General features: G+C 38.1%; 1 protein-coding gene across 1 annotated transcript in view; it reads right to left on the bottom strand.

Annotated features, from left to right (window-relative positions):
- The window catches only part of dync2h1 (dynein cytoplasmic 2 heavy chain 1), a 108,828-nt gene that overhangs the window by 9,268 nt on the left and 75,570 nt on the right, over nt 1–23,990 (bottom strand). Inside the window, exons 83-91 of the mRNA XM_014987415.2 lie at nt 19,150–19,260; nt 16,197–16,266; nt 15,834–15,919; nt 12,812–12,887; nt 11,746–11,972; nt 10,315–10,419; nt 6,919–7,035; nt 5,136–5,243; nt 3,720–3,821 (exon numbers count right to left, since the gene is read on the bottom strand). Coding sequence (XP_014842901.2) covers nt 3,720–3,821; nt 5,136–5,243; nt 6,919–7,035; nt 10,315–10,419; nt 11,746–11,972; nt 12,812–12,887; nt 15,834–15,919; nt 16,197–16,266; nt 19,150–19,260 — 1,002 coding nt within the window. The remainder of the gene's footprint in view (nt 1–3,719; nt 3,822–5,135; nt 5,244–6,918; nt 7,036–10,314; nt 10,420–11,745; nt 11,973–12,811; nt 12,888–15,833; nt 15,920–16,196; nt 16,267–19,149; nt 19,261–23,990) is intronic.

The raw sequence follows: 23,990 nt of genomic DNA, 5'->3' as shown, positions 1-23,990 counted from the left end.
AGCTGAGCAGAGGGGCAGCGGAGCTGATCTCTCACAGCTATGCATACCATACTTTACATTATTACAACCCCAAACGGTCCATTTTCCAAATAGATAAATCACCTCTCCAGCTCATTCTGGTCCTCTCCCCCTAGTTGAAAATGGCCCAATCAGTGACGGGTGGTTGAAGCCTGTGATCTGACAGTTATGCATCATAATGTTTTCTGAAAAAGTCTCCACAGTTCATTTACAAACAGGCTTCTGATGCAGTGACAACCACCATCTGCTAACTAGATAAATATTAGATGTAATTAGGTCTTTTTGAAGTAGTAGTTGCCAAAGTACTGCTTCATGTCTTTGAGCTCAGAAGGTCATAAAAACTGATTTTATTTGGTTTTATTAGTAACCTTAACTTAAACTGTTCTGAGAAAAAAACAAGCCCTGCAGAGGCACCAAAGTCAGCATAGCTATGCAAAAATAATTTGCACTGGGTGACTTCATTTCACTTTGTCACTGTGTGTCCTCTTTGTACTGCTGGAGGAACATTGGCTTACAACAGTGATGTCTAATGCATTGCCAAATGTGGCTACAAAAGTCATCAGATGTTTGATAAAAAAAAAAAAAAAATTGGCAGCAAATAAATGTAGTGTTCATCTAAAATGCCCCGGCCTGGCAATTCAGAAAAGCATAATCAAAGATGAAAGTCACTGCTGTTTCTCTGAAGCTTTAGAAACCATTATGTGTTTGATACAGTGACATGTACATGTACACAAATCAGTCATGACTTTTTTTTTTCTTTTTTTGGTGGTAGACCTTTTAACTTTTGTGGGTTTTCAGCTTAGATAAAATTTGACACACAAATCCTAAAATGTCATCGAATTTGAATTTTTGGGATTTGATGCTCTGGCGACTCATTGTTGTGCTCTTTGGGATTGTATGGGAACTTTTTTCAAAGTCTTCAGCTCTTGTGCAGGAAGAAGAAACTCTACTGGTTGGGTAAACATGTGAGCAGATTAACACAGGGGTCTCAAACTCCAGTCCTCAAGAGACAGTCCTGCAACTTGTAGATGAGAGCTTAGTCCTACATCCCCTGGATCAAAATATTTCCTAACCATGCATCAAATCTTAGAGTTCTAGTGATGAGCTAAAAATTAGAGTCAGGTCTGCAGAAGCAGAAACGAGGCTAAATGTTGAGGACACTGGTCCTTGGACTGTTAGGATAAGTGTTGTTAAAAGGTGACTGATCATGATCGACGTAGATGTCACAAAACAGGCTTAGTCAGCAAACAGGGTAATGCTACTTTAACCATCAGAGCTCATAAATGTGCGGCTTAGCTATACAAACGTACTTCCTGAGAGATGCCTGATGTTAAACCGTTCTTTATCCAGTGCAATCTGTTCAGCCACCAGAATGTAAACTAGAGGCTTCAATAAATAAATAGTTAACTTCAATTTTGAAATGTTTTAACACAAAAGCTGTTATTAAACTGGTTCTGGTCGTGCCATGCATGCTGACATTTTGAAAAACAGGACAAGGACCAGCTGTTCTGCAGGTTTGTACAAGAGAAAATGGAAATAAAAATGTTGTGGAACACCAAGCAACATCCTCCTAAATCCTGCAAGCCAAATTAAGTATCTACATTAAGTAGCGTGTGTGTAACGCTATTTTTATATCATTGCTGCAATATTTGAGTAGCCTTTGAGTCAATTCTGTTGCAGTGAAGCACACGTGAGGTACATCTTGGCTTGTGAAAGCCGTTACCAAAAATTACTGCTGTATGAGGACATGTCCAAAAAATCTGGGGCAGCCTGGTCAAATTGTGTGCTACAGTAAGCCCCTTTCAAAAAGCACTTTGACATAAAGACACACTTCTGCTGGCTCCATGTGTTGTGTTAAAAGATCAAGGTGCAACGGGGGGGGGGGGGTTTGAAGTCAACCTGCCACTACTTCACACCTCAAATTTACCTAGCAAAGAAGTCACAGCTGTGTACCAGCTGGCTTGTAAAATGGTAGCTTGACGTTGCAGCTCCACTGTGTGACGGTGTTTACAGAGACTATGTGGCCAGCTGGGTTGGGATTCAAAGCAAAAACACAGATAGCAGCTCTGTGTGCTGCATGCTTGACACATAATTTCTTTTCATTAAACAGACACTGGAGAAATCATGATGAACAGCATAGACTCAAATGTGTAGCAAAGCAATGCCAGAGTTTTATTTTCCAACCAATCGATCGATCGATCAATCAATCAATCACCTATGACATTGTATCTTCTTGTTTCCTGAAATGACAGGCAGATACGCAGCAGTGTGGCAGGGATGTTTCAGATCCCGTGGAATATCTTTTCACTCCTACTCAATTATTCCTCCATTAGCAAAGAGTGATTAACATATCGATATTACTCTCTCAATTACGTTTTCTTAACCATTTCCTGACTATTTTGATAATGACAAAGAGATACCATACATTACGCTAAATAAGGCCAGATAAAACTTCAGACACTTGATACTTATTGGGGGCAGGGGGGATTGCCACTTCTTTTTATTTTTTATTTTCTTATGCAGTATACTGTATCCATATTTGGGATCTGCATTGGATGTTCAAAAGATGGAAACTTAATAGAAAAAATTAAATGTTAAAATAAATAAATAACAACACAGGTTCATGTGATCACTAAAATCACAAAAAAAGTTGAACAACTGTCCAAGGCTTGTATTCTAAAATCATAATCTAGGGATCTTTAAAATTATTAGCTATAAAAACTATAAAATTTCATATGATGTCAATTTCTTTTCATCTGTTTCCTCTGCTTCCTTTCTTTTGAACATTGATAAACATTGAACATTGATGTCCCTTTTGTTTAATTTTGGTAGATGTAAACAATTATTTAAAAACTAAATTGCACACATGCTAAATAAAAAAAAGGTGCCTAATTTAGTATTGTATGGACATAATTCATAGGAAAAACAGTAGAAGGGTGACAGATTGGAATAGGGAAAAATAGAAAGCATAATGAAGTAGCTGTAAACTAGAGAATGATGAGGTAGAAATGATTAGTGGGTGAGGGGGACTTAATACCTGCTGATCATTACAAAAAAACAAAAAAAAAGAGGAGAAATGTACTGAAGAAGGATTTTGACCCAAGGCTTCTCTTAGGGGATTATAAACACAAAAGAAATGAGATGGGAACTGGGAGTCTGTTCCCCTCCACATCATCTTTTCCCTTTTGTCCTCAATTCAGCCTTAAGATATACACAGATACAGATTGTGTTTGTAAGATATCTACATGTCAGAGCCGTATACTATGTGCCGTATGCTACCGTGGCCTTGATTTCTCCACAAAGTTTTTTGCGATAATTCCAAAATAACTGAGGGAAAGGAAGGCATTATGTTATACAACAGTGGAGGAAGACAAAAATATATAAATATTTAAAAGTAATGTATAAATCTTTCTGTGGAAAACATGTTAAATCTCAGTGATTCAAGTAGTTTATGTTTTCAGCAAGTGCCAGGGAACTCCTTCAGGGAAAATGTGAGGCAGCATCTTATTACTTGCCACTTTATAATTCACCAAGAAAAATAAAAAAAAAATAAAAAATCTGTACCTGAATAGACAATTTCTCAGCAAGACTAAACTAGTTTTAGTCTTGCAACTTACTACCGTTGGCAGTAAGTTGGTGGTCTTACTTACTGCCAACTCTGCGTTTCTCAGTGTAACCCCTTCTGGGAATCAGCTTCTTACCTCTTGATTTAGCAGGGCAGTGGCCAGTTTCTGAACCTCAGGGGTTAACAGTTGGGTTCCTCTGATGACCTTACTCAGTGCAGCGAGAGACTGGTGAATACTCTGTGACAAGAAGTACGTTTTAAATACAGGACATCCTGTCCATAACACAAACTGTACAGCTGCTCACCAAAAGGTTTACTGGAGTTACCCTGTCCATAATGACTGTTTGTGCACACCATAGCAGACTTCTTTTTTTATTTTCACTAATTTAAATTTCTTTTTAAACTTGAATTTGAAAATTTTTTTATATTAGAAAAATACACTGAGTTTAAAGACACAGAAGGTCCGTTTTGTAGCTTGGTAAAAACCAGCCCCCTTGTACTGTGCTTTGCTGCGTACAGAGGGTTTGGGGTCTCGCCAAATAACTGCTTCCTGAAGGCGGGGACTCTGTTGATGTTTTAAATGTTAACCAATCACTAGCGTTTGGCTGTGTCCGTGTAATGTGCCAGCTTGATGCTATGAAGCTTGCAGGAAACGGTGTGCACTGTTAACTACCATTCTCCTCTCCGAACGAGGCAGCCGTTAGTGTCAATTCAATATTTGGAAGAATGACCAACTCGGACTGAATGGCTTCATTTACTTCCTCCGCTGCCACTGCTAAAACTACCGGCACACTATAATTCTAAAGTGGTGCATAAAGTCAATGACATCGTTCACAACTTCTGCTTCTGTTCACTGATTGGCCCACAAGAAATTCTACCAGGGAAATCCAAGTAAATGGAAGAAATCCCAGCATGTTTAAATGAACAGCAATGTCATGGTAGCTTGTCACTTGTGGCCATTTTTAGGTGATGTCTTGATGAGAGCTCTGTATAATGCCTAAGCTATTATTATTGTTTGCATAACCTAACCAGCTTAAAGTTCTCAAAAACTTTGCACTTTGGTGTCCATGATACTTTCTGTTCACTAATGTTTTCCAGCAAACCTCTGTGGCTTTTACAGAACACCTGTAATTATACTGTAATCAGTTACACAAAGTCGAATAACCTAACAGGTGTCTTCTGATGACAACTGTCTTCAGTGCATTATTTGGAGGTATCAAAGTAAACTGGGGTGAATACAAATGCAAGTCACATCAGATTTTAATGTAAAAATAATAACTGAAAACCATGTATATGAATTGTGCATGTGTAGCTGCAACATGAAAAAAATGCTGAAAAGTTCAAGAGTTATGAATGCTTTTGTAAGGCACTCTATGTGAGGCAAAGCTTGCCAAATCAATAACTGATTTAAAAGCTTGTTGTGTCAATGGCATTTATGTTGAATCCCTGTGCTCTTTAATGAAATCCTTTTCACAAACGTACACAACAGACACAGGAATCAGCAAACACCATTTAAACAGAATGAGAAAATAGTTTTGTCACAGACACCCACCTGGACCAGGCGGATGGCATTAAACTGCTCCAGAGCAATAAACGATAGGATTGGTGACTTCTGACCTTCTGTAGGAGGCTCAACCTTCTGATGGATCAGAGTAGAACCCTGATAGAAAGCAGACAATGACACCATCAGCTTTCAGAACTGCATGGTATCCACATCCACAACAGAACATTTTTCTGCAGTGCAGTTAGACTAAGAGGATGTGCATTACTGATAAAACACCAGATGCAAAGATTTAAAAATAACAAATCTAATGCATAGAATAAAGAAGATGTTAGGTGAGTAAACAAGGCAACAAACTCAGATGGGGAAGTATAATGTGTTTTCCAGACACATAGTGCCATTTTATAGCACAATCAAGTAACTAAGTTAACTTCGGTTGTTATAAAAGTGCTGCATATCTCAAATACGACGTAAAATAAATTTGACATCGTAATTTAATGATTTGAAAGTGGGCTTCTGTCTCTTTAAAAACTGCTGTTATTTCTCAAACTCCACCTTTCTAGAAGTCATTTTTATTGAGAAGTAGCTCGTATAATGAGCTCAGCAGGTGCGCAGTTCCACCAGGTGTTTGCCAATTCCTGCTGACTAGTCTGAAGGAGTTGAGCGTCGGAGTTGCGGGGGGAGCAATTCTCTATGAGGCAGAAGCTCGGAAGCTAGGAGCTTGTGCCTCGAAGGCGGGGCTAATTCCACCCAGGTGTTTTGCACATCTGATGGTTTCCATGGAAATTAAAAAAATTCTCAAACAAGCTTGAAAGAATCAAGGCAACATCTTTGATGAGGGAATGACATTATAACATGATGTAAAGTTTAACAACGCCAATTTTACATGATGCTGCCCTTTTAATGAAGAGTGCAGACTTCTTATCTGTGCTGTTCTGTACGTTTCTTGTACAAACCCACAGTTAGGGCTGTGAGATGCATGAATGTGGATGTTGAAGAGTGCGGCAGAGCAAAGCTGCGATAGCCTATCTCCATTATCTGTTCAAAAATATAATCTAATAACCGCATTAAAATTATCTGTTTTGTTTCGCTTCTCTCGCTTCTCCCTCAACGACAAACATTTTTACAGTGAACAAATAGTTTGTATGCATGGAAGTGCTTGAATGTGACATTTACAAGTTACACTTCAGCAGTTGACAGGCATAATGAACTTAACAATGCAAGTCACACTCTGAGGCACTGATGGTCAAACACTGTAGGCCGACTCACGACTGATAAGCAGTTAGCTGAAAGCATACAGCAGCAGATTCAGAACAAAGTGTTACAGCTGTAATGAATGACTCAGACATTCTCTGTTCCTCTGCAGGTAAAAACAACTCTGGTTAAAATGAACTAAGAGAGCAATGAGAAGCTGAGCAAAGCAAAGGTGCAAGGACAGAGCAAGCATGTGTGTTTTATAGCACTGGAGTGAATAAAAGAAGCAGAGCAAGAGGACGGGAATATGGAAGTTAAATTATTTAATATAAAGGTACATGTCCGTTTGACTTAAAAAAGAAAAAGGTGCCTGTCTCCAAGCAACCACACACAAGACTGCTGGCTGACTGGGCAACCTAGGATCTATTATACTGTGACTGTCACTGACGACTAATTTACAATTATCTCTTGGCTACTTGCTCTGATATTAGCGCCGCAAAATGCTGGGGAATTCACACATTTTCAATTATTGCATTATTGCATTCCTCCAACACAGAGGAATCACAGACATTTTAAAAGGCCGAAGCAAAACCAATATTTGATTCAGAAAACCAGAAATAATTTAAAAGGATGAACTGACCTGGTTAAGTTTCTTCCATAAGTTGAGAACAGGTGAAAGTCCATTTGACCACAGCTCCCGATCAAATTTGGAGCCTGTTGCCACTGAGCGGCTGAGCACACGCAACTGTGAAATTACCTACAAAAAACAGTAAAAAGTCAAACAAATATGCAAACAGGGATATTTTCATTCATGCATCTCTAATTAGTGTGTTGCACATAAAACTGAATTACATGCAACCTGTTGAAACCTTTTTCTGGATTTTACAAAAGGACCTGATTAAAGGACAATTCCTATTGGAAATGGAGGCCTAGACATAAGTAAACTGGGCATTGGTGACTATCTATCCTAGGAAAAACAATGTTTTGTTCCTATTAAGCTGTAGTGTACCAGGATAGCTTCTTAGCTGTCATTTTTTTCAACAGAAAGTATATGTCATTATCTGGTATTGTTCATCAATTAAGTAGATGAAAACTGACATTAATTTACCTGGCAGCTACAGTACTGAGAATAATTATTAACCAGCGACAGTAAACTAAAGGAAAGCTAACTTTTCATTCACAGCCACTCTGACCTGAGGTAGGTCAGTCCCACAAGAATTTGACTTTAATTTTTTAACAGCATGCTCTAAAACTGCCGCATGTGTGCGTGGGTGTGCAAGGTTAGTTGCATAGCCCACAGACAGTCACATTGGTCCTTTAGGGAATAGAGAGAGTATATTAGGGGAAAAGAGAGAATTAAAAAGAGAGTGCATGAAAGTGTTGGTGACAGATGACAGCAGGAGGGGAGACAGTAACATATGTGGAGGACAGGTGAAGAAAGAAATGCAGGAACACTCATACACACAAGCACATCTATGTAAGTACCTTGTAAGTGCTACATGAATTGAACTTGGTTGCTGGTTTGAGTGATCACCAGACAAAGACCAAAGATAATTACAAATAAACAAGGATGGACGAGACCTAAATTAGTCTATTCTTTTTAGGGACGCAAACATTCAATTTATGATTAATTGTTGATTAATTGATTATTAGATTAAAATTACTTCCATTTCTATTTACTAGAAACTCTTTCAGTGTCGTAGTGTGGCCACCATCCAGAAGAGGGCGAAGCTAGCTTTCCTTAAGGGGAGTTGATGCAGGGGTAAAGATGGCGGAGGCATCCCAGAACAGGAAAGAAAAAGCGTCCACTTTATGTGGATCTGCCTTGAAATATAAACATTGGACAAGTTCCTTACGTTTCAACTTATTAGCGCTCAATCAGTTGTGTGGAGAGCAGCATTAAATTCTCAATTAGAAATTATTGATTTACTATGAAGGCGGGGATGTGATGACACAAAACTGAAGGACAAAACACAGAAAAAAATCCAACTTGATGAAGAAAGACATGAATAGAATAAGCATGGTAGATTTTGAGGGCTGTCATGAGTTAAAGGACTGCATGGAGCAAAGTTATAACATTCCTGCGACAGCAAACATGGCCGCCTTTTCAGAGGGATGCTGAATTGAAAGCATGACTAACAGCACAAAGTGTTGCTCTCACCACAGATTGTAGACTGCCCTGATATCACATCACACTTTTTGTCCTTTTCTTTGAGACGTGATGACAAGTAAAGTCTGTGGTTCTTCTTACAGTATGTAACGGTTCTCTTTTCATGGGAGAATAAATGCTTCAAATATTTTATTCTTTTTATCTTTGATTTTTCTATTCAGCATCCTATGGGATTCCTGTTTTGTTATATCTTATTAATATGTCTAAGTTCAATAATATATGAAAAATAAAGCAATTTCCTGTTTATTCAGTCAGTATGTGGTACATCTGACACACACACACACACACACACACACGCACACGCAGACGCACACACACACATACACACACAAAATAAAATAAAAAAGAAATCAGTGTTTCCTGTTATGGGAAGATGGTTGACCCTCTTGCTACAAGAGAAAACTCAGTTTTCTTTTTTTTAAGAAAATGGCCGCTTATGAAGTAATAAGCAGCCATAGATCAACAAGATCAATCAACTTTAGTTTAGCTCATTAATTGATAACTTGCATTAGTAAATCCTTTTCTGTCCTGTCAGACCTTTGTTAATTTGTTGTTCATATTTCCCTGAAAAGATTTATGAGAATGTTTTGTGTTTAAAAACAGTAAACAGAACCATTCACTAAGGAATAAGGTAATATAATAAGTCTATACTAAATCTTCTGATCTTCAAAACAAAGTTCTTCATTTATGAAGCCAGATAACTCTTTGCCTGAATATTGTAGTGAAATATGCAATGATTCAGATTTTTAACAAGTCAATAGAAAGCAGAAAATAAACATGCTAGTGTTAATCTAGAACTTAAAGAAAAGGTATGAATGGAAACATTGGTCAACACATACATTGTTTTCTATCAATGCAGTTGTATCTGCCAATCAAACTTATATACTAAACATATATAAGAACGCTAATATTGCATTATATTAGCTTTATTATAGTTAACAAAGGAGGAGTAAAGGAGGAGTGGTTAGACCACCATGTTGAGAGTAAACTGGAGAAACTCTGGTGGGACAAAATATCTATTGGGGAAAAAAAAAAAAAAAAGAAAAACTGGACAAGAGACTGTAGTGAGTGAATCAGTGTAACACTGATGAAATGTAGTGTTATTTTACTGCAATTTGAAGCTGCCAAGATTTCAAGCATGTACTTGGCATTGATTTTATTAACTTTAATGATCTACTGGACTGGAACTTGGGACAAGGTCTAAATATAAAACTTGGATCAGTATCAGGTAACAAAAAAAAAAAAAACTGATTGGAACATCCTTGATACATCCGAGTGAAAAATAGTAGGCGTAATGTTATATCTGCCTGCCCTGCTTGTAATTTTTTCAGGGTTAGAAATATGAATGACAGTAAGTTTACACTGATCAAGGAGACATACTACTCGGTTCATCAGAAACTTGCTACACACCTTCCGGTTTCCATTTTTGTGGAGAAGAGTTCATGATGCAAGAGAATATATTTGCCCCGAGGACACCTCAAAGGTATGCAAAAACAACTCAGAGATCAAAGTTGACCATGAAAAGTTGACTTTTACATACTTTCCTTTTTGGGCCCTAGACCTCAGCCCCATTGAACTTCTATGAGGAAACCTTAGAGGCAAGGAAGCCAAGCACTTCTGACATCAAAAGAAGCTTACTGAAACACTGTCACGTAATGCTGTAATAGAAAATCAAACTTCAGGAAAAGCCTCCTAACTTGTGGTTAGATTTTGGATCCCTGCGTGTAAAGATCCACCTACTTTATTTTTATTGACAACTGTAAAGATCTACACCATTATGTCTGTCTTCAGGAAAGGTGTGGTGCTGATTGGGATGTGTGAGCGAATGAAGAAGGAGGGAGGCTGTATGGTGGTGTCTGTGTGAACCTGGGAGCTGATGATTCTCTGTGAGGATCGCTCTATGTTGGCAGGGAGACCGAAGAACGCAGGTCTGTCATCCTCTGGGAGATTCTCCACCACACTGCGGTAATCCTGAGAGGACACACACAGACACATCATCTCACATACATAGCCATAGTGCCGAAAGAGAAAGAAAAGAAACCTCCTGAGTTCCTGTTATTATAAGTCACTTTCTTTAGATTTAGCTTCACTTAAGCTAAATATTGTAGACTGCTTGTCACTTTGTTTTAATTATTTTATAATAAAGCATTACAATTGCATTTTAAGTAATACGTTTGAGAAATAAAATTACTTAATAGTTTGTGATTTGGCTTAGAAAAGCTAACAGTATAGCTAGCTGATATTGTAATATTCTGCATTACTTTTTAACAAAAAATAGCACACTGTCCATAAAAAATATCAATAGTTTTCTAAAATATAAATAAAGAAAAATAAATCTCAAAACTTGGGAGTAGCTAAAAGTGTATATTCTTTATTTATTACATCTATTAACCTCTGTTAACGTCACCTAAGGAAGCAGTCGACTAATCAGAGTTCCTGTGGCCGTTTTCACCAGTATTTCTCTCTTTAGTTTTTAAAATCTTATTAAAAGGTTTTTAACAAAATATTCCGTAGTATTAACAACTAATTTTGCGTGGCTGCAGACTAATACATAAATTATGTGCGCTTGGATTTCTGAAATTTTTTGGAAAAGAATAAATCAGAAGTGATTCCTGCAGAGGGCGAGGGCAGAAAAGAAAAGCCATGTTTTATTATTTTTATAGTTGCCATAATCCTTTCATATATAGCACGATTATAAATCTGAGCTGTAGTCATCAGAGGGAAAAAGTCAAGCAGATTAGTTTAAAAAGCTTAAGAGTCTATATTGGAACATGCCAAATGGTGCTCGTACTTCAAAATATCTACAACAGCCATCTGATCACTTTAAACCTCAGTGACTGCTGTCAGATATTGTTGCCTCGCAAGATGCAATTGACCCAAACAGATAAAGAGGGATTAGAATATGGAAACTGTGCTTCTATAAGAAAGCTTTATTAAAAACTTTGCACATTTGCAAAATCTTACAGTGGGAATTAATGCTTCATTCCATTATCACAGTACAGTTGTTGGTGAAAGGAAATGCTTTGCTAAACAGTATCTTTAACCTAAAATTTATCTAGCACAAGATAACAATATTAAACGACTATAAAAGAGTTCCAATGTTAATTCAGAACAATCATTCAGTTTACTTTTTTTTTTTGCTTGCTTGGGAAGCAGTTTTAAAACTGAACTGCCATGTCACAAAAATCATACCATGCTGCATTAATTGTATTCAGTCACACACTCCAAACACTGATCTACCCATTGCTGCAGTGTTGAATTTTTTTTTTAACCGTCTGTGCCATCTTAGCAACTTACCATGATGGAGCAGGAGTTTGGGAGGCTGATTTGAGATGGAAAAATGCGTCCCACCCCTTTACTCCTCCTTTGTCCAGCAGAGTGGGTGGATGAAAGGTGTCTTGCAGAGAAGAACTGCTCGAGGTAAGAGCGCAAGATGCGGAGATCGGAGGGGTTGTCTATTCGTCCGCCGTAGATGGCGCTCTCCAACAGGCCGTGGACAAACTCCCACTGGAAAATTTTACCACCTTTGACATAGAGAATATAAACAGAAAAAAAATGTAAGCTATAAAAATGTGGAGTGAGTTCACTCAAATGGAAAACAACCCTGTCTGGGTTGCACTGTTCCCAAACAATTTGTTCGAAAGAACATTTTGTGGGAATAAAGAGAACAGAGCCACTTCATTTGTTGGAACAGCGCACACTGTGATTTGCTCATTGATTGTATTACACAGTGAATGAGGGCTGTAAGATTTAGGAAGGTGTTCAAATGGCTAAAATCACACTAAAAGAAGCCAAGAGTACTGCTTCGTTGTAGTTCAGGTGAAAAAAAGAAAAAAAAAAGAAAAAAAAAAGAAACAAAGGTCTTAAAGGTCAGATGACCTCCAATTTTAAAACAGATATCCATTAAATCGGTTTTAGAAGCTGCAAGATTCACTTTTTAACCCATTGAGGACACATCCCATTGTAAAGAGGATTATTCAGTTCACAGTTTTGGTTCAGGCATCTGTTAAAAAGATGAAGCTCAAATCTATCACCCACTACGGAGACTGAGCTCAGCAGTGAATTATTTTAAAAAAAAGATGAAAACATGGTGTATTTGAACGCTGCACTTTAACACTAAGAACTCATATTAAATGACCATATGTGAAGTCACATTCAATGAGGATACACATTAAAAAATCCTGTATAAATTCCGTCCATTTACCATAAATAGTGCCACAAAGGCACGTTGATTCATATTTGCTGTTGAAGTGAGACATTTTCAACGGATGCTCATTTGTGAGGAGTCTTCGCATTTTCCAGTTATTAATTTTCTGCAGATGCAAAGAACTACCTACAGCTGTCCAGTGTGCAAAGCTCCTACCGTCAAAGAGCCTGTCGATGATCTCAAAGCCAGCACGGAGGTCAGAGAGGGAAAACTCATAGAACTTTGTCCATCCCTGAAAACAAAACACATTTCACATTACAAGAATTTAAAGCTGAAAAGATAAAAGATAAATTGTGTTTTTTTTTTTGTTTTTTTTTTGCAACTGGATAATCATAAATATAGTGCTGTTATGTTTCACCGCCTCTAATTTGAGACAATTATTTATAAATATTGCAAGATTTGCTTCAGAATGACCCGTCAAACGTACCATCCTTAATCGTCATTTTAAAAAACAAACCCTCAACACAAAGTTGCAAAAAGCAGCTAAAGTTAAATATCTGTTAATTATAAGAACATCTGGAAACACTTTTTACTTGGATCCAAACATCAATTAGCCGAGTTTGTGGAACATCGAGTTCTATCACGTCTATCACATTCGAGTATAATTTACGATTCACCCTTGAGACCCATCTTGTTTTACTAACAAGACAAAGAAGAGTCGTAGAAAAGAACAACTTCTGCTCATCTGTGAGCTTCTAGATCCCATGCGCATCGTTTATTTTGGTATTTTGAACTTTGATTGAGCCAGTAGTCCATGTTTTAGTATTGGACTGCGACTACTTTGTTGCAACAAACTTCAGCTGACATGAGAACAGGAACATACACTCTGTTCTGAAGCACTGAGAGGTAAAGGTGAGTTTTAGGGTTGAACAATCAAAGGCCAATCCCAGCCAACTCAGATTATCACACATAAGAACATGCCAAGACAAAAAAGCAATTACTTGGTGCTGATCATTTCAGAAAATCGACAGAGATGTTAAAATGTAATGGAGTGTGAGAGCTATCTCAGGTTGCATTTATGTGTTTAATGCGCTTCACAGCGATCCAGTCAGCAGATGTAATCCGTTTACGGATGCTGCAGTGGGAAAAGGCATTGGAGCAAAACTTTGAGAGTATTTTTAATAACTGTGAGTGATGAAGTGATTCTGAGCTTCAGTTTACATTCATTCGTAGTGATGGGACTGGTCGGTATCACATTTGATAAATGTGCTGACAGATGAATGTCTGCATTCATTCTGTTTATACATCACTGGCTGCTTATTTTGTCGACTGATAAAGACATAGATACCTCTATGAAGGTATCTATAACAAGAAACATATCTCCACTTTTCAAACCTTTTTTTGCTACTGTGAAACTTTCGGTTAATATTAAGTGTTTTCTGCACAACTGTATTAATAGAAGAAATATGGAACAAAGGATGAAAAGCAGACAGGGAATTAAATAAAGAAAAGTGTAAGTAAGTTTGACTAATTAGAGGGTTATTCTGGAATAGGATGATAGGAACTGAGAGATATTACAGGCGAATGTAACAAGAACATGAAAAAAAATAAGTTTAGTAAAGTGACAAATATCAAAACAATATTAAATATGGATAATAATGAAGGCTATATGCAAATTGTAGAACACAATTATTACTTCACACAATAATATACAAGAATAAATGCTGAAAATGTGACGGACAAATAAGGTTATTTTAAAAAGTAAACTCACTGTGGTATGAAGGGGGTCATAAGAGTCATTACCACACTAATGTATTTACATATATATATATATATATATATATATATATATATATATATATATATATATATATATATATATGAGATTTTTCTATAGAGATGTCATTTCTTAGAAAACATAAAAACGATATAATATCTATGTGAAGAGAGAGTGTTGGAGGTGTTCTGGGCTGGCTGGTGCTTCTTAAATGACTGTACTTTCCATTTTTTGTCACAATATGTCATTATTGATGATACTTCCTCAACTACCATCACTTGTCATCAAGTGACTGCATTTTTAAAGCATGCACCTTCTGAAAATCCCTTGACAGTGTCTGACATTATGGAGGCTGGGGAACCAACATTTCCATTGTCTGACAACTCAGGGAGCAAAAGCATTAATTCAGTTGTATTGATCCATTAGTCTACCCGCAGCATGAACGAGGAGTATCGGGTCAACAGGCTGCTCTAAATTCTTCAAGTGGGCGCAGTTTTAAATTGTGTGGTGTGCAGTCTGGCCAGCAGACGGTCTTTCTATAAAGGGTTATACATTCATGCACAAGGCCATACGCAGAGAAACATTCCCCGAAGCCTGAGGCCCAGCACAACGTTAAATACGATTACAGAAGTCAGTGAGGAAAACAAAACTGACCTCTGGGGAAACAGTTTTTTCTTTAACTATTTATCGTAAGTGCTTGAGGATAATGTGTGTAAATGAACTAGTTATAAATTCAGACAGGTGTTTGCATATAAAGATGTGCACAATGATTATGAACACTATGGTTATGCATCTAGTTAAAACTAGAATGAAACGACAAAACTGAAACTGGACAAGGGAGGCTTCCAAGAATTGAAAGAAATAACCATTTTCTTACAAAACAATTACCCTTTAGTACTGGATTAAATATTTCCCATTCGAAGAATATGTTATATAAAACCAAACTAGAACTTTCAGCCACAAAAACATAAAAACAGACATCAACAGCATCACGGTGATGCCAAATTTATATCAAACTTAACAAAAGAAATAACTTCGCAGCGAGAAAATTATGGTTTTGACATGAAGAGGGATATAGCAAAGAGACATTCTCACAATCTAATAAATTTAGCAAATGGGTAAATATTGCTATTTAGGATTTGGCAGGCTGTTAGACTTCTACCAAAAAAGACTTAATTCCTAAATTAAATCTAAACGTGGGATAAGTAAGATATTTGCAAAGGGTGTGGACTCTTATGCAACCAGGTTAGTAAATCTATTTCATTTTTATTTTGTAATTCACTCCTAGATTTATTTTTCAGATGTAATGCACATACTAAAAACCACAATAAAACACACAAAAAAATCATTTTAAATGATTCATTGCAGTCTCAATTTGTTATGTCAGAAAAACCTGGCATTTTAATAAAAGAGTAAAGATCTTTTCTATCCAATACATACTGCTGGGTTTGTGTGTTTTACCTGGGGGATGTAGTTCCGTCTCTCTTGACAGACAGCATGGAACCAAGCCAGACAGAACAGAGACTGGGCTCTGGCCAGATTGCCTCCTACACATAAAAAAAAAATCATCAGCATCTCACAGCCACAACAAATGCAATGCCCAGTCATATGTACCTTGGTTTTAACAATCATGTTGTTATATCGTCGCAGAGTGTATTGTACAACAAAAGGGCAGGCACTGTTCTGCGGTTACATAACAACAAAACATAAGAAGGGACACAAAGAGTGTGGCTTTGACTAGCTGGATAACTGTTTAGTACTGTTTACTCTTTGCTTTGTAATATTTGAGAAGTGAAGTAAAGAGAGTGAAGGACGGGAGACGACCTTTACTGATCTGCTCAGGAGTCCAGGACTCATATGTTCTCAGCAGATTCTTTTTCAACCCCGGTGGAGCCTGCAGATGGCAAAAAAGCAATTAAGTAACGTAGTTACCGGCAGAAAGGAAAATTTTCTTTACCTCATAATAAATGAAAACCGGAGTTTCTATACAAATCAAATATTGGGGTTAGGATATGATATGACATAAGATGATTACATTTTTTTTTCTTTCTGATTTGGTAAATGTAAGGCAAAACATAAACACAGAGGAAGACACATCCTCTGAACAAGGTCACTAAATAAAATACCACAAGGGCTTATAAACGTTTCTACTATCAACAGATACCCCGCTGTTATAGCAATTTGTTGCCAACCGCCAATTTTATTGAGATGAGAAAATAATACAGACATCAAGTAAAGCAATAAACATGCAAGGTTGTCACTGTTGGATGCCTCATAGTATTTACCACAGGGGGACCTGGAATGCAGAAACATTTTGGTGCCGTTTAAAACTAGGAGTTTTTGTTATTTGGCAGTTTATATTAACCAGTAATTAGAATGGGCTCTTTAAATATTTGAGATATGTCCAATTTATAACAAAAATAAGGAGTACACAATGGCATTTGTTCATGTATTATCAGCCTTGTTGAGCATGTGGTAGCCCCATCTGGAGGTTTTGATAATACACACAAACACTAATGCATCTACCAAATTTGCTAAGATTTGCTGGATATGTGCTGTTAACCCAGTTGGTTAAGTCAGCCTCATCGGGTTGAAAAGCTTCTTGAAAAGCAACCTAATACCACAAAGCCTGTAAATTCTGCCATGTCAATTAGCAGAATTTACAGTATTGATTTTAAGTTTTAAATGATAAGACTGACAGCTGCCTTGCAGCCAGGAAACAATGTGTCTAATACGTTGGTTGGCAGTGAGATGAACTCAAAAATCTGTGCAAATATGTACAATGTCTGTAAGCTTGGCCATGAAATACAGGTGCTGGTCATAAAATTAGAATATTGTGATAAAGTTCATTATTTTCCATAATGTCATGATAAAAATTAAATTGTCATATATTTTAGATTCATTGCACACCAACTGAAATATTTCAGGTCTTTTATTGTTTTAATTTTGATGATTTTGGCAAACAGCTCATGAAAACCCAAAATCCCTGTCTCAAAAAATTAGAATATTATGAAAAGGTTCTCTGAACGAGCAATAAAAATAATCATCTGAATCAACAAAGTAACTCTAAACACCTGAAAAAGATTCCTGAGGCCTTTAAAAACTCCCAGCCTGGTTCATTACTCAAAACCGCAATCATGGGTCAGACTGCTGACCTGACTGCTGTCCAGAAGGCCATCACTGACATCCTCAAGCAAGAGGGTGAGAAACGGAAAGACATTTCTGAACGAATCGGCTGTTTGCAGAGTGTTATATCAAGGCACCTCAGTGGGAAGTCAGTAGGAAGGAAAAAGTGTAGCAGAAAACGCTGCACAACGAGAAGAGGTGACCGGACCCTGAGGAAGATTGTGGAGAAGGGCCGATTCCAGACCTTGGGGGAAGCAGTGGACTGAGTCTGGAGTAGAAACATCCAGAGCCACCGTGCACAGGCGTGTGCAGGAAATGGGCTACAGGTGCCGCATTCCCCAGGTCAAAGGTCAAGCCACTTTTGAACCAGAAACAGCGGCAGAAGCGCCTGACCTGGGCTACAGAGAAGCAGCACTTTGGACCACTGTTGTTCAGTGGTCCAAAGTACTTTTTTCGGATGAAAGCAAACTTTGCATGTCATTCGGAAATCAAAGTGCCAGACTCTGGAGGAAGACTGGGGAGAAGGAAATGCCAAAATGCCAGAAGTCCAGTGTCAAGTACCCACAGTCAGTGATGGTCTGGGTGCCATGTCAGCTGCTGGTGTTGGTCCACTGGGTTTTATCAAGGGCAGGATCAATGCAGCAGCTATCAGAAGATTTTGGAGCACTTCATGCTTCCATCTGCTGAAAAGTTTTATGGAGATGAAAATTTAATTTGGTCTGGAATCGGCCCTTCTCCACAATCTTCCTCAGGGTCCGGTCACCTCTTCTCATTGTGTAGCGTTTTCTGCCACACTTTTTCCTTCCTACTGACTTCCCACTGAGGTGCCTTGATATAACACTCTGCAAACAGCCGATTCGTTCAGAAATTTCTTTCTGTTTCTCACCCTCTTGCTTGAGGATGTCAGTGATGGCCTTCTGGACAGCAGTCAGGTCAGCAGTCTGACCCATGACTGCGGTTTTGAGTAATGAACCAGGCTGGGAGTTTTTAAAGGCCTCAGGAATCTTTTTCAGGTGTTTAGAGTTACTTTGTTGATTCAGATGATTATTTTTATTGCTCGTTCAGAGAACCTTTTCATAATATTCTAATTTTTTGAGACAGGGATTTTGGGTTTTCATGAGCTGTTTGCCAAAATCATCAAAATTAAAACAATAAAAGACCTGAAATATTTCAGTTGGTGTGCAATGAATCTAAAATATATGACAATTTAATTTTTATCATGACATTATGGAAAATAATGAACTTTATCACAATATTCTAATTTTATGACCAGCACCTGTACTATGAGCTTGCTGGAGGAAAAAGAAAGTGGCCTGACTTATAGAGAGAAAGCAGACAGACAGAGGCTGTTGGTGCAGCATGCTTGGCTGCTGAAGCAGCTAACCCCATGAGCATGGCTCCCATCAACAACACACTGAGCACTAAAGCATGCATCACATACAAGCTGTGCAATTCTGCATATCCCTACAAGGTATAAACAGCAGAAGAGAGACATGTGAATGCTGTTCACACTTCAATCTGGAGGATGAGTGGAGACATATTAGCATAGATACATAGAAACTGACAAAAAAAAATTGCTTGGGTACATGATTCTGTGTGTGTTGCACAGAATCGTGCATCATTTAGCCTTACAATGTTATATGTTACCAACCTCATAAGTGATCTTAAGGCTGGACTGCAGTAAAATTGGGGGAAATCTTGGGTGGACTTCTGCTGTCAGCCAAAGACGGAAGTTTGCTTTAGGATGAAGGACATTTAGTTCCTGTGAAGGAAAATAAGAGGAGAAATTAGATAAATTAAACACACCAAGAGCTCAGAGCAGAACTAGACTATTACTAGGCTATGTATGCTCAGTTTTGATTTACATCCTTACTGTGGCAGGCTGGACCAGCAGCGAATTACTCTCACTAAATAACTGAAGGGATATTGGTGTCCAATTAACATGTCTTTCGTGCATCTAGAAATGGCTTAAAACTCTGTTCCCTGAGACTTTTTGTTGGAGGTGTTACATGACTATGGAGTGGTAGGGATGCGCCTACTAAATAAACTTTAAGAGCAGCAAGACCTAAGCTAATTCTTGGAAATAGACACACGCTCCACAAGCTTGATTAATAGCTAGTGAATTAAAAACAAAATCAGTTTTAAGTTATCATTAAAGAACTACATTTTAATTTTCTCTTTTTAGATTTAAACTAAAGAAAAACCCTTTGGTATTTTATGAGTAGCATGAGACAGTATATTTCATACATATTCATATGTATGTAAGTACCATTAGTCTTTTTGTGATATTTATTTCAAGACAGAATGCTCTTTTGGATATTCTTTTCATGTCAGAATGATTAAGAATGATAGTCTTAAGGAACCACACATGGTTCTGGAGCAACAGGTTTGCAGAGCCTTGAGCAATTCAGTCCTTACATAACCAAAGCAAGAGCTGGACCTTTATGCTCGACATGAAGTAAAACTTGTTTTCAGTGTGGGCTGGACTTTGTCAGGGCTGTTCCTTGTTTAAGATTCTTTTTGTGCTGTTCGTGGGCAGGATGTAATGGTGTGGATGTGGAGATGAGCGAGTCTGCTTTCGGGACCTGAGGGCCTCGTTTCCGCCTCATGCAGACAATGTGGTTCTGTTGGCCTGTTTCAACCCCCATCTATGGTCATATTGATCATGAATGGAAGAGCAACTCCAGATAGTTAGAATGAGCTTCCTGAAGGTGAGTCCAAGGAGGTGGACAGAGGATTCGGGGACCACCAGAATGAGCTGAAGTGTCACTGGGGAGAGTGATTTCTGGACCTGTTACCTAACCGACCAGCGTCACAAAAGCAGAAGCCAAAGAATTAATAGACGGATGGATGAATGGACTACAGAGCACAGCTGATTTTACATTGTAAATCTGTCAATTAGTTGCTTTGCATAAAATCTGATTGCAACTAAAGACCAAACATGGAGCTAAATAAACAGACAGGCAAACAAACAAATAAATAAATAAATGTGATAAACCATATTTTACTGTGTAATTGTATATAATGAGAAAAAGAGCACACACTTTTTTTTTGTCACGGGAACACAGCAAAGTAGAAGCTAATCATAATGAATTTTAATAACTTTCTTCATTTCTGCCATTCATTTGCTTTCTCCACTGATTCTAATCTCTTTAAAGCCTTGAACTGTGACTAATTCTCCACAATTACAAAACATTCACCTACTTTTATACATAATTTCTATCATACTTTCCTCTCTTTTCTCTTGTTTTCACAGTCTTCATTGTTGTCCTTGAGTTTTCTGCATTTTTCCCCCTCCAAACTTCACTTTCAGCCATCCCTCCACATCCCCCACCTCCCTCTGTGTTACTCAAAGGCGGTTAAAAATAGCCTCCTGGCAGCTCAGGGTCTTGTGTCATCAGATTGGGTACTCGAACACAAGGGCACACACAATGAACTGTAATCAATGTGTTTCTGCATCATTTGGCGCCTAATTCATTCTTGTGGAAGCACACGTGATCACAGATAATCAAAGAACACGAGAAGTGACAGCCTTCAAAGGAAACTCTTCATACCCTTGTTGTACTTGCATGTGTGTGTGTGTGTGTGTTGTTTTTTGGGGTTTTTTTTTTGTGATTTGTTTATAATCACAATTCCACTTGAAGAAACAATGGCTGCAGCATAAAATACAAGAGGACAAAGAAAAAAAAAAGAAGATATATGAAGGGCAAATAGAGATGGAAGTAAAAGTTAATCTCTTCTAGTATCTGGACATGAAAACGTGTCATTGCTGGAATTTATTCATGCAGTTGAGAGACTGAAAGCCAAATCATTTAGCCAAAAATAGATGAGGATATATTTCAAGCCAACAGGCTTTGTAACTGCACACTACCGATAAGAATTACTACAAGTCCTGATAATACCGTGACACCCTATTTAGAACAGTGATAAGAAACAAATCACAACATATTAAATGGTGATTGTCAACAGCAACAAACGCAAATCACCCATAACGTCACTGTAATTTGTAATACACAAACATTTACAAACAGACTGTTTGGAAAGATCAGTCTGTTCTAACACAAACAACTTCATCTACATGATCTAGTCAAGGGTCAAATGTTGGTTGGTGGGATCCAGGTACAGATTGATTAAACACAAAGTAAGAGAGAGAGCGGGGTTATAGGTTTGACCTGGCATTGTGGGTCAGGTTTTCAACCCAAAACAAGCTTAAAGTGACTTAAGTTCAAGATTCAGCCCACCAAGTGGGCTGAAATGAAACTAAACCCTGGATTTGATAAGTTAAAAGAGTTTTAAATATACAGAAGACTTTTATTAAATCCTTCAATTTTCTATACATGCCTTCTTTTTGCAAGTTTATCAGGGGTGGTGAATTTCTCTAGCAATTAGTGGGCAGAGGATGGGATATACTGTGTGCACAATCACCAGTCTATCAAAGGGCAACTATGCAGGACACAAGAACACGTACAGAAACAATAACAACAATGGGAAGTGGTGACTTATACATGCTGGCATTTTCATTTCCCTGCGAAACATGATTTCACACTATACTTCTCAGACCTTAGATAAAAAATAGAAATGGAAATGGTGACAAGATCAAATGAAGGACTAAAATCAAGAGGCAGGCCCTCTTCTAATATTCTCTGACATCAAATCAATAACAATCATATTTACTCAAGTGGCCCTTTGAGAAAGTGAAATGGTCAACACTGATCTAAACAGCCCTCATCTAATTCTGTGGAAAAGGTTCACTGAAGTCTGACGCATTTCAAAACTGCAGTCTGTCTTCTCTGATGTAATAAAGTGGGTTACAGTTTTTAACCCAAATGTTTGGCTAACTTTACTCAACTTCAGGCCTAACCACATGAACCCAGTATGTGGAAAACCAAAACAATTCAGTAGTTTTAGAGGGGTAGATGGAGAGAATAGGGATGTAAAGAAAAGGAATGATTATGAGCAAATGGGAATGAGATGACATCTGTACTGTCAACTTAAATTATGAACACATACCATCTTGCCTCTTCTTGCTCTCTTTAACGAGCCAACTGCTAAAGAGAACAAGGTGAGCTCAACAAAGACAGATGGTGAAAAGACGCAAGATCATGAAGAAGCTCAACTCAGATATACAGTAAGACTGACCAGATGGACATAGATACTGAAATACAGAGAGATGCTCAAACATAATATTCCCATTGCAGATTTCCCCCTACGAACAGCATCTCACTATTCCTTAACCTCATCTCTCCACTGCTTTGTTCCTTCTTTCCTCCACCTATTACCACTATTATTCCTAGGGTTGTGTAGCTTTTTCATTTTAAGCTCATACCTCAGTCTTATGAGTGGATGTGCAAAACGTCAAGCCAAGAAACACGAGTAGTTTACGTCATGCAATTGAAGAAATAAAATTGGCAATAAAAGTTGAAGAGTAACAAATGTAGAAGTGGAAGGAGCTGGATGCAGAGGGCACACAATGAGACAGAGTGGTGAGCAGCCCAAACAGAAGGGGATCTCTGGTCCACACGCCCACATAGGTGAGAGCACACATATATGCAATCATACAGACACACACACACACACGCGCACACACACACACACACGCACACACACACACACACACATAGACCAATTATGACCAACAGTTGTGCCTCCCAGTAAGAAATGACCTACTACTTTAATACGACACTAAAACAGAGCCCCAGGAAAACCAGGGAGCACAAACAAAATCTAAGAAATTGCAGGGAATAGATAAATTCCCCCACGATTCGATATTCCCAAAAAAATAGACTCTAACCAATGTCATCAAAAAAAACGCACACCTACATGTATATCTTCGAAGGCAGGAAACACACACACACACACACACACACACACCCACGCACACAAGCACCTCCAAAGCCACTAATATGTCCTGACAGGTGGAATGCAAAATGTGCATGAGAAAGCAAAGGACAGAAGGTAATTTTAGATATGATAATTTGGCCAGGCAGCAGAATGCACATGCGAGGATGTGTGTTTGCGTGCATGTGTGTGTGTGTGTGTGTGTGTGGCAGTGTGCTATTACAGATAAACACTAATTAGCTGGGATGAAGCAAGGGACACATATGCAGCATTATGATAAAACATCCTCCAGGCTGTACTTTCCACTGACCTTTAACCCTAATCCCAACTAAAACAGGAAGCTTTGATGCCAGGGCAGCCATCACTCTGGAAGACAAGAATTTGACTGTCCATGCAGCAAGCTGTTTTGGGGTGTAGCACTGAAATGATCCCATCACAAGAAAGACTGCAAAAAAGGGGCAACTTTCACCTAGCTTGACCATGACCCCCAATAATTTTAATGTAGGTAAATGTACCCAAGTTCTACTGGGTAACCCCAACAACAACAACAACACTCTTTGTTGTGGATGGTGTGAGTGAAGGAAATCATCTACTTTCAGTGCTGATGAGTTCTGTAAGCTCAGAGATACAAGAAGCTATCACAACATATTGAGA

This window comes from Poecilia mexicana, unplaced genomic scaffold, assembly GCF_051168715.1.
Source record: "Poecilia mexicana isolate PSO_F unplaced genomic scaffold, ASM5116871v1 scaffold_13, whole genome shotgun sequence".
NCBI classification, from domain to species: domain Eukaryota; kingdom Metazoa; phylum Chordata; class Actinopteri; order Cyprinodontiformes; family Poeciliidae; genus Poecilia; species Poecilia mexicana.
Note: the sequence above shows the minus strand (reverse complement) of the source record. Positions and strands in the feature narration are given on the sequence as shown.